At 38.5% G+C, this 12,067-nt stretch overlaps 1 protein-coding gene across 1 annotated transcript in view; it reads left to right on the top strand.

Moving 5' to 3' along the window:
- cubn (cubilin (intrinsic factor-cobalamin receptor)) overlaps nucleotides 1–12,067 on the top strand; it is a gene marked incomplete at its 3' end in the record, with an annotated part of 68,230 nt that overhangs the window by 13,768 nt on the left and 42,395 nt on the right. Inside the window, exons 8-11 of the mRNA XM_007543597.2 lie at nucleotides 1,117–1,285; nucleotides 8,701–8,832; nucleotides 9,039–9,134; nucleotides 9,283–9,407. Coding sequence (XP_007543659.1) covers nucleotides 1,117–1,285; nucleotides 8,701–8,832; nucleotides 9,039–9,134; nucleotides 9,283–9,407 — 522 coding nt within the window. The remainder of the gene's footprint in view (nucleotides 1–1,116; nucleotides 1,286–8,700; nucleotides 8,833–9,038; nucleotides 9,135–9,282; nucleotides 9,408–12,067) is intronic.

Here is a 12,067-nt window from a genome sequence, read left to right as displayed (position 1 = left end):
CATTGTCCATGGAATAACAATGTCCATGAGGTTAAGTCTTGTGCTGAACGAACCAGGGACACAGTACAAGTTGGGGTAACCCAAGTTTGACTCTGATTGGCGACACTTTGGTTCCTTGATGATTTCCTCTCGTTCTGTTGTGTAACAAAGCCACTTTTTGACAGTATTGCTGTAGTCCATGTCTGTCAGCTTGGAGTCAAACTGCTGAGCAGCAGCTGAAAAACAAAAGTAAGAGTGAGGGTGTCACCAGTTTGGGCCTGTTAGAAGGATAATAAACATTTGAAAAGTTTTGAAACACATTGAAATATTAAAAGTGTTCAGAGTAGAATTCAATTCAGAAGCTGGTTGCAAACAAGCCAGCAGCAAAGGGACTGTGTGGTTGGGACAAACCACTGGTGTAAAAAAAGGTTTTGTGGACCACTCCACTTCTTGTAGTAACTTGTAGATGCTTTTATGTCAACATATTACACATTTAAACAGCCAACAATAATATTTACAGACAAGTAAGAAAATGTACCAAAAAGGAATCACAACCTACTGTCCTCAACAGTGCAGAGAAGAGGTGCGACAGACAGCATACATTTATACAACATTGGCATTGGCATTTCAACCATCAGAATTCAACCACAAACAGCATTGATTCAATGACATCTCAACATTGGTTATTGGCTAAATTTGGATGATTGTTTGATGGTTGATCCACCATCAGCCGTCGATCTTAACCTAAAGTCAACATTTTTGACCATAATTCAACGTTGAATTAGCATTGCTTGCTATCTGGGCAGTAACTATATGTAGTATGAATGACCATACTTGATTCGTGATTGATTGACTAATATTCTTTGTAACATTTCTATGTGTTTCTAAGTGTTTTTTAATGTGTTAAATATTTGTATTATTTGGATTTATGTAGAGTAATCCTATCTAGATACATATGCTTTGCCACTTAAACCACATTATGCTTTGGTTTATGATTTTTATTTGTCTCATTAAAAAACAGCTCTATCTTTGAGTTATTTGACAATGATTATTTTACACCCCTACTGGTTATACTTTAACTTATGTGGAACTTTTGGCATCATGGGTCTCAGTTTGACTATTTGCTTCAATAAACAGCCCAAATACCAATGCATCTGTGAGAGTGGATGGGAAGCTCCAGCTGGGAACCCAGCGTGTGTGTCTGATGTTGATGAGTGTAACCTGCCCACCAAGCCCTGCTCATCCAACCCTCCTGTTCCTTGTTACAACACTCAGGGTTCTTTCTACTGTGGAGCCTGTCCTGCTGGTAACACTCAAAATACTAACTCGCCGTTTTCTCTGTTGATGAACCTCTTTTGTGGTAGTGACATAAAAAAATGACCGACATTTTAGATGTTTACCTTTATACTGCACTTTCAAACACAAATTGGACTGAAAATGGTGAACTAAAGAAGAAATCCAAAAGCAAACTAAGTTATAATGAAGAATACTAGTAATACAGATAAAATGTTTCAAATTCAAGGAATTAAACAGAAGAAAATGACATTATTTAAAAATAAATTCAACCAAGAATCACATAAGGTTCACCCTTATTGAAAACAACTGAGAAAAATCCCCATGTTTTACACAGTACATACGTATTAACATGTGACCTAAATTGAAGAAAAGTTGGGACCTTTATAAAGGACCTTTAGACTTTAATGCTAAAAATGAGCACATTTCAGATTTGATGTTTCCTATGGTTCTCATCATAGTCGGGATAAGTTTATATTTGCTGTGATGTAACCTTTCCTCTTTTTTTTAAAAAACACTTTAAAGAAGGGGTACACTGATTTATGGGTCAGATGATTTATCGGCATCGATTTCTTTAATTTTGGGGGACTGATGATCGGCCCATACTTGCATGTGAAGCTAATCTTATCCCCTGATCTTATTTACCTCAGCAAAGATCTAAAAATCAGCCACTGTCCTCTTCTGCTCTCCCATGTGCAAATATCAAAATGTTCTTTGTATGTTGTCGATATTTAATACAGCTGACACAAAAACATAAACAATCAAAGAGCAATGTGCATGCTCTGTGTGCTCTTTCATTCTTGTGTTTTATTTATTTGTTAATTAAATAATATCAATGTACATAATTAAATAAAATAATGACAGCTACTGCAGTGTATGCAGAGGATTACAAGAACAAAGAAGAGTGTTCTGTCAGGTCAGCATATGCTGTCAGATCGTCATACGCTTAGCACAAACTCACGGCTATATTTGTCAGACACGTCATTACCATATAATTTTATTTAATTAGCAACATAGAATTATGACGTAGATCATCATACACTTTATTAACAGTTGTATGGCATCCTGACTTAGCGGTTAAGTAGGTTAATGAGTTTTACAGGGTGTGTGTTGTAGTTGACTGCAGCTGCAGCTAATCCTGCTTTAAATACAATTTGAAAAAACGACAACGCATATATATCTATATAGTTATCATGGAAAACAATTTAATGACTTATTTTAGTCATAACTTGTTGTGTATGGTGAACTGACAACTCCTCTGACTGTCGAACTTCTTAATGGTCAGGCATGGTACTCACTATTCTGACAGCGTATGGTAATCTAATAGAACGACTCTCAGTGACACTCCAGTCCTATCTAATAAGTAAAGAGACGACCAGATGAATAGTACTGTTCCTGAATGTCTCATAATTATATTGCAGACTTTTGGACACAGCGTTGTCCCATATATGCGACAAGTCAGTCAACCCCTCCGCACAATAATTCAGCACAGTGAGTGATAACATTTTTCATCACAAATGCTTATGTGTCTCTGTACAGCTAGCTTTGCTAACATCACGTCAACGGAGCTTACCTTCTTTGAGCTACTTTTCTAAGTGACGAAAAAAGTTAGACGTTGTCCCCATCGTCTGTGAAAGCGAAGCGCTGCTGAGTTCGCTGTGGCCATCGGATTTCTCATGATTTATGCAGCGATATTATATTACTGACGATTAGACAGATCTTCTGCCACTGAGAGGAAACCACTGCGCACGTCTCAGAGCGCCGCGTACGAGTGAAAGGTGGGAGGACGGGGGAGAAACACAAACACGTTATTGCTTGGATTTTAATCGGTGCTGAAAACCACGTAACTGACAACAAACAATGCCTCGCATTGCATGGGTCACGTGACTGCTTCATTTTGTGTGTCGGTTTTCAAAATAAAAGCATGATGAGCCGTGCCGGTTCATGAGTTATTGATCGCCCAGCAGAGGAATATTTGTTCTCAGCAGTGGCTGAAATAAAAGGCACTTTGACCAACATAGTTCATGTGTATTAATGATTTTGATGATGGCACTCATCAAAATGTAATGTTTGTTCCTGGTTTTCTCAATTGTTGATTATGGCATATTTTATGACTTTATATTTATGTTTTTATTATATAAAGAACTTTGAAACTTCATTGTTGCTGAAATGTGCTACACAAATAAACTTGATTGAAATGGAGCCAGTAAGAAGAAAAAAAAAATCTGACATCTGGGAATATTTTGAGATGACAAGATTGTTAAATAAAAATAATTAACCCCTTCACCTCCAAATTCTCATCTTCTTGAAATTTCCACTATTTCTTTGTCCTGCAAAGATACATCAGCCTTGCACAGCAGAAACAGACTTAAAGCTGTTGGAAGAGTAAAATTCTGGCCTGATGAGTAAAAATATAAGGGATCAGATCAGAGAGCCAATTGAAATCTAAGAAAAAGAGAATTTTTGAAGAATTTTATTTTTTCGGGAGGCAAATCGAAACTCAAAGAATACTGTCTGCCCCAACAAGCACTCTGCACTTCAAAAACACTAAAACAAATGTCTATTGTCAAATCAGTCGATGACAAAAGAAAACAGCCACTGACAGTCAACATATACCAGGTTTGGCTACAAATAATTTTAATAACTAAAAAAGATTAAATAGGATTTAATTGACTCTGCTGTTACTAAACATGAGTTTGACAAAAACTTTGTGACAATATTGCATTTACTAATTTTTTCTGAGTGACAAGGCTGCCACAGTTTCAACAGCAGATGTCACTAGTGACAAATGAATGAACCACCGAGTAATGAACCTTTGGGCAAAGCAATGGGCTGGGACACTTCATTGCTTCACAAGGTTTCATTTGGCCATCACTAATATACAGAATAAACTTCATCGAATAACTGATTCAATTTTCCATTAACCACAAACGTCTCCAAATAAGTTGATGATCAAATTCATTCAAAAATGTCCGTATGCTGATAAAGAGTCCACACAGCTACTAATAGTCTAGTTCTGTTTAACCAGTTACCAATCCAAGAATCAAAAGACTGAATCAGTGATTAGCAGGTTTAGATCAGTGTTTCAGCCCACCTGCTTTGCATATTTAAGGTTTTTCCCTTCTGCCACACACCTGAATTGAATCAGTGGGTGATTAACAGTGACAAGCAGCTTATTTTGAGTCAACATTGATTAGCAGTTTTTCCCAACCCTGGTTCTCAAGTCAAACTGACCTGCATATTTTCAGATTTTTTCATTTCACCTAAACCCTGTAAATCAGCCATCAATTGAAATCATGTGCTGAATCATGGAAATGCCTAAAACTTGCAGGGCAGTGTGCCTTGAGGACCAGTGTTGAAAAACAGTGCATCAGACGTTGGCATTTGAATCATTAGAATTTGATCACAAAACAACATCAATTCAATGACATCTTTTCAACATTAGTTAATTGGCTAGAAATGGATGATTGTTTGATGGTTGATCCATCAATCATCGATCTTAACCATAAATTCAACCTTTTTGATCATAATTCATCATTGAACTAACAAGCAAACCGCAAAGAGGCTGTGTTTGGGATATACTACTCATGCAAATAGGGGATGGGGTGGACAGCTCCACTCCTTATAGTGANTAGTTATCATGGAAAACAATTTAATGACTTATTTTAGTCATAACTTGTTGTGTATGGTGAACTGACAACTCCTCTGACTGTCGAACTTCTTAATGCGCAGGCATGGTACTCACTATTCTGACAGTGTATGGTAATCTAATAGAACGACTCTCAGTGACACTCCAGTCCTATCTAATAAGTAAAGAGACGACCAGATTAATTGTACTGTTCCTGAATGTCGCATCATTATATTGCAGACTTTTGGACACAGCATTGTCCCATATATGCGACAAGTCAGTCAACATCTTCGCACAATAATTCAGCGCAGTGAGTGACAACTTTTTTTCATGACAATGCTTATGTGTCTCTATACACCTAGCTTTGCTAACATCACGTTAACGGAGCTTACCTTTCTTTGAGCTACTTTTCTAAGTGACGAAAAAAGTGAGACGTTGTTCCCACCGTCTGTGAAAGCGAAGCGCTGCTGAGTTAGCTGTGGCCATCGGATTTCTTATGATTTATGCAGCGCTATTATATTACTGACGATTAGACAGATCTTCTGCCACTGAGAGGAAATCACTGCGCACATCTCAGAGCGCCGCGTATGAGTGAAAGGTGGGGGGAGGGGAGAGAAGCAGAAACACGTTATTGCTTGGATTTTAATCGGTGCGTTTTGCATCCACTGAAAACAACGATGTTAACAAATAAACTAGATAGTGTACTGTATGTTTAGTGATATTTTAACAGTTGCGGTCTCGACTGGTCTTGAAATAAAATGCCGAGTCCTCAGCGCCCGAGACCGAGACAAGACCGAGACCAAATGCGGTCGAGTCTGAGACAAGACCGAGACCATCAATAAATGGTCTCGAGACCCGTCTCAAGACCAAGACTGTTCTCGAGTACTACAACACTGCTCTGGGAGTTGATAAAATGATTTATACTATAAACAACAGTGATGGGTCATCTGAAGCCAGGCTTTGAGGCGTGTACTGAGTAAAAAGGGGGAGTGTCAGGTGAAGCCCCATAGACATAATATAAGAGTAGACCCCGCATTGGCTGCTCTGGCGCAGGAAATACGGCGGCCATCTTGGAGCGGTCGTCCCTCCTACTTTGCTCAACCAAAACAGCGGAAGATGCTTCAGCACTGAGGGATGTTGTTGTTCGGATCGATGACTATTGATGTGAGGGCTCCACAAACAACATTTCACAAGTAAGATGGACATATTATTGTGCATATTTTGTGATTAGAATATTACTTTACTGTATTTATGTCCACCGGCGAGATACCAGCTAACATTAGCTACAGTGCTTGGTGTAATACGGGTTCAGCCCCGCTATGAAGGCTAACTGATATTCCATAAATCTAAAAAAGTTAATTATTCTCTAACATCAACAAGATTACCTGACACAAGAGCCTACATTAGAAATGAAACAATGTAACATATTATAAAACTTATATTATGTGTTATAACATTCACCAGCAAAGTTTACACAGGTGGTAAAGACTATTATTTATATGTAATTCTTTCACTCTATCAAAAGTAAGATACATCCGAAATCTTCCGTTTTTGTTTTGAAAGTTTCCTAAAGACACNTGACAAATGAATGAACCACCGAGTAATGAACCTTTGGGCAAAGCAATGGGCTGGGACACTTCATTGCTTCACAAGGTTTCATTTGGCCATCACTAATATACAGAATAAACTTCCATCGAATAACTGATTCAATTTTCCATTAACCACAAATGTTTCCAAATAAGTTGATGATCAAATTCATTCAAAAATGTCCGTATGCTGATAAATATTCCACACAGCTAGTAATAGTCTAGTTCTGTTTAACCAGTTACCAATCCAAGAATCAAAAGACTGAATCAGTGATTAGCAGGTTTAGATCAGTATTTCAGCCCACCTGCTTTGCATATTTTAGGTTTTTCCCTTCTGCCACACACCTGGATTGAATCAGTGGGTGATTAACAGTGACAAGCAGCTTACTTTGATTCAACATTGATTAGCAGTTTTTCCCAACCCTGGTCCTCAAGTCAAACTGACCTGCATATTTTCAGATTTTTTCATTTCAGCTGAACCCTGTAAATCAGCCATCAATTGAAATCATGTGCTGAATTATGGAAATGCCTAAAACTTGCAGGGCAGTGTGCCTTGAGGACCAGTGTTGAAAAACAGTGCATCAGACGTTGGCATTTCAATCATTAGAATTTGATCACAAAACAACATCAATTCAATGACATCTTTTCAACATTAGTTAATTGGCTAGAACTGGATGATTGTTTGATGGTTGATCCATCAATCATCGATCTTAACCATAAATTCAACCTTTTTGATCATAATTCATCATTGAACTAACAAGCAAACCGCAAAGAGGCTGTGTTTGGGATATACTACTCATGCAAATAGGGGATGGGGTGGACAGCTCCACTCCTTATAGTGACTTCCATCCATCCATTTTCTTCCACCCTTGTCCCTAGTGGGGTCAGGAGGGATGCTGGTGCCTATCTCCAGTGAACGTTTTGGGTGAGAGGCGGGGTCACCCTGGTTGCCAGTCCATCGCAGCCTTGTAGTGACTTGTAGATATTTTTGTGTCAACATATCATGCACAGTCAACAATAATTTTTATGGACAAGTAAGAAAAGGTTCAGAAAGGAATCACAACCCACTATCCTCAACAGTGCTTAATTTAATTTAGTGCTTAATTTAAAACGTGGTTAACCCCTGTTCTATAATAAAATGCTCTCACAGAGCTCAAAGAGGAGGACAGGGGGAGGACAGCCATGACAGACAACACACACTGATTCAACATTGATCAGTCGACCTCAACCAAAAATCAACCTTTCTCACTATAAGTCAACGTTGAATTACTATCGCTATCTGGGCACTTATCCATTGATCATTAGTCGGTCAATAAGATCAGCCAACTTTAGATTAACTCGTTACTACATAGCTTGCATCCCTACACTATGCAGAACAAGAACCTACTTTGAAACAGTCCATATCAAATGAGCCTTGGCCCACAGGACACAGCAACGCTTCTGAAAAGTGTTCAATGGCTTCCTATTGGCATCATGGCCTCACAAAATGACACAACAGATTGTGTTTACCAAGAATGGTTTCTGGAAGTATTTCAAGGTTCATTTAGTAATTTTATGACACAGCCATGCCAATGAGTGTTGCAGCATCGTCTGAGGACCAGGAGACCTCAGACATCATGTGGAGGTCTTCTCCCTTATGCCCATAAATGCTTTTTCATCCATTTGTTGCTCCTATCCTAACTATTTTATTTCAAAATCTTTTGCTGCACTAGAGACCTTCATTGTCAGTCACAAGACAGAGAATGGGTGGAAGACATGCAGCTAAAGTCTCGGGGTCAGGAATCGAACCCAGGACAGTTGTGTTGAGTTGTCCCAACTAGACCCATGGCAAACATCAAATCTAAAATGAGCTCATTTTGTCCATAAAATTGCAAAGTTATCCGTTCCAGCACTTTATATTCATGCAATGAATCCTTGCACGAATTTGGGGCTTGAGGATAACAAGCTCAGAATGTATTCAACTCATCTGCATACCAGGAAGGTAATTTAACCATTTGGTTGAAGTCTGTTATACCAGAGACACTTCTAAAAGGTGTAGAACAAAGACCCTTAATGACTGGAGGTAAATGCTCCTACTTTAAATTCTCTGTTTGCAGTTATCCTTCCAAAAGTTTCTCCTGTTTTTCCTACCACACTAAGTATCCACTTATTTTATTTAAAGTTGGACAACAGTGTGTCTAAGAGTATATGTTCTTGATTTATTGTATATTTCAGGTTGGCAAGGAAATGGCTACAGCTGTCAGGATGTGGACGAATGTTTGACAAATAATGGTGGCTGCTCTACTACCCCAGTGGTCCAGTGCATGAATACCATGGGTTCATTCCACTGTGGTCCTTGCCCCCCTGGTATAACTGTAAAGTTATTGTTTAGCAATTGTAGATCTACAGATGTACTGATTAATGAAATATGTATTGCATTCACAGATATGACGAGTAATCACTGTCTATGTCAGTAATAAAAAAAAGATATTTGTGTATATTTGTGTACGTTTACAAAACTGGAAATAAGCAATTGATTTTAATTTTTAATGTTTTGTCTTGTATTTGTGCAGGTTATGAGGGGGATGGGAGAACATGCACACAAAGTAATATCTGCTCTTCCAACAACGGAGGATGTCATCCTCTAGCTATTTGCTCCTCCAGCCCAGGTAAAACAAGTGTCTCTGAATTTAGAACATCATGTGGGATATAAAGCATGTTAAACTGGCTAAAAAGAGATGTTTCAAAATGTATAATTTTGTTTAATACACTAAATCAATGGATTCATTCATTTATTCATTTTTATTTATGTACCAGGTTCAGCATTCCCTTTGTGTACATGCCCACAAGGATACACTGGCAATGGCTATGGTCCGTCTGGCTGCACCCAGATAAGCAACATCTGTGAGACTAACAACCCTTGTGTCAATGGACATTGTACGGTAAGAGATTTGCATCTTAGCTGCACATGTGCATGTTGTGCATATTAAAATAAGAAAAGCTGTGAAGCTCAGACCTGAACCTTCAGAGACACATAAATACAGCTACAAAGTTGTATTTATCTATCACCTGAAGAACATTTCCAGGATTAGAGGACTAATGTCTCAGCGAGATCTAGAGAAACTCATCCATGCATTTATCTTCAGTTGCATCAATTTCTGTAACAGTGGATGCAGAACCAAGGTCTGCCTAAAAAAATCAATCCAGAATGCTGCTTCCTCGATTTCTGACTAAATTGAGGAAGATAGACCACATCACCCCAGATCTAAAGTCCTAACACTGAGAGAATAGACTTTAAAATACTTTTAGTTTATAAATCACTGAATGGCTTAGCACCACAATACATTAAAGACCTGCTGTTGTTCCAGACTATTTAGGTCTTCAGGTTTTTGCCTATTCTGTATCAACAAAACCAGAACCAAACATGGAGTAACAGCATTCAGCTTCTATGCACCACAAATCTGGAACTAACTTCCAGAAAACTGGGAAGATGATGGAACACTGTATTCCTTTTAAATGAATTTAATTTTCAATTAACATTTTCATTTCTTTTTAACTTCACTTTACTTTATATAAAATGAGTCAATGTTCTCCTCTGCCTTCTTTGTTCTTCATCTGACTGATTCTTTATGGTAAAAACACAGTAAATATTGATTGTAACCTGACTGGCAGATAAATTTGATTTGTCAACAAATCCATCAGTAAGGCTTTACATAAGACCTTTAAGGGGAAAATGTACTGCTCTTCCTCCTGAGTGCTTCAGCATGACACATAGGAACCAGATTCTCTCAGAGATTACTGTCAGTCATTCAGCTGATGTAAAATACCTTATTAATCCCACAGGGATATTAACCAATTTAACAATTTCCTGTAGAGGTCAGTGTTACAGGAAAGTTGCAGAAGACTCATTGAAGACTGTATACTTTGATGAAAATCATGCTCAAGATGGTTTGTAATATTCTAGATGAAATATTTGAGATGTGACTGAAAATCAGTGGGTCAAGGTTGCAGAGAAAAATAACACTCTTGATCCTGAACTGAACTTATTAAAACAAAATTAAATCTATCCCTTTTGTTTGGTGAAAGGCTGCCCCTAAACTAGAGGTTAAACATAAAGATAGGCATAGAAAGAATGATCTGCCTTGGTAGAAGGAGGCTGTCCACAGGAGTTGGGTGTGTCTTTGATATTAAATCAGATGTTCTATATCTATTTCATATAGGCTTCGCCCTTTAAGGCTATCGCTAGTGGGTTTATCCCCCGCGCGCGCAGCCCAGCACTGAAAAAAGCTTAGTCCACGTCCATCTACTGGGTGGGCCCCACCCCAGTCTGTATAAAAAGCGGACCAGACAAACTGCTCCCTCTTTTTCTTCAGCGTAAGATAGAACTGTTTTAAGAGCGAACGTCCGTTTTGCCCGTCTTGTCAGACGGGGTACATCATGTCCTTTGATGGGCACCGGATCTTTGAGGGATGCCTGGGTTCCCAGCACGTCGGTGTTCTGTCAGATCAGCATACGTTATCAGATAGTCATACGCTTAGCTCAGACATGTATACGCTGTTATTACCATATGATTTTATTTAACCAGCAACATAGAATCATGACATAGATCATCATCAGTGACGTGCGGTGAGGTTCATTGCTGGTGAGGCACTGACTTATGACTTATACATGTTATTGGACGTAAGGAAATTTCGCGCAGGTATACAACGCTGGGGGGCAAAAAGACTAATGTCATCCATAGCCGTTAACTCAGTGAAACTTGGAAATGTAGGTATTAATTTCGTGCTATGATCCACAGCAAAGTGTGTTCGCCAAGCTACGCAGACTCGTTGTCATAGCAACTGACAACAATGCCGCTTCATGTTTTAGGATTTAACACCAAAAAAACATTCAAGAATTTTTCACACAGAACAGAACATTTAGTCTGTTGTTGTAGTACGTTTTGGGCTTAATGTTTTATTAATAAATAATTGCTGTGGTAGATTAGCTACCGCTTCTACTTTACTGAATTATTTAGACAAACATTAGCCCACAAAACGCACATTTCATGAAAAAAAAAACAACAAAAAAATCTCATTGCTGTCTTACCTTTATGTATCAATGAAATCCATGCACCACTAATTCTGCACAAAAATATCCGTTCATCCAAAGCCAAGTCTATCCTCGGCATGTCTTTTCTACTCCGTTTGAGAATCATAAAACTGTCTGGAAGCAAAACTTTCAGCTCCGGTGTTGGTCTTCCTTTAGTTATTATCTCCTGCTTCAATTGAAAATCCACTTTAGAAAACTGTTTAAGTGTAGAAATGTAGTCTTTCATGTGTGGAAGAGATGAGAAAACAAATATATCGCTGTACTTTACTTATTTACTGTATGGCTAGCTCCATGGCTAGCTCGCTGTCTCTTACTCTGCAGTTGTGGAGTCACAATATCTGGGATCATGAGCGCCCCCAGCGATGAGGCAAGAGAACTGCCTGCCTCACCTCGAGTCTGTTCTCTGCCGTTTCTGATCGCTCCTCCGCACACAAAACACGATACACAAGCAGTTGGTGACAAAAAACACTGTACATTATATATATAAGCGAAATTATGGAAAATCAGTCCA

The sequence above is a fragment of the Poecilia formosa genome, unplaced genomic scaffold, assembly GCF_000485575.1.
Source record: "Poecilia formosa unplaced genomic scaffold, Poecilia_formosa-5.1.2 Scaffold857, whole genome shotgun sequence".
In the NCBI taxonomy this organism is placed as follows: domain Eukaryota; kingdom Metazoa; phylum Chordata; class Actinopteri; order Cyprinodontiformes; family Poeciliidae; genus Poecilia; species Poecilia formosa.
The sequence above is the reverse complement of the archived record's forward strand: the minus strand, read 5'-3'. Positions and strand labels throughout refer to the sequence as shown.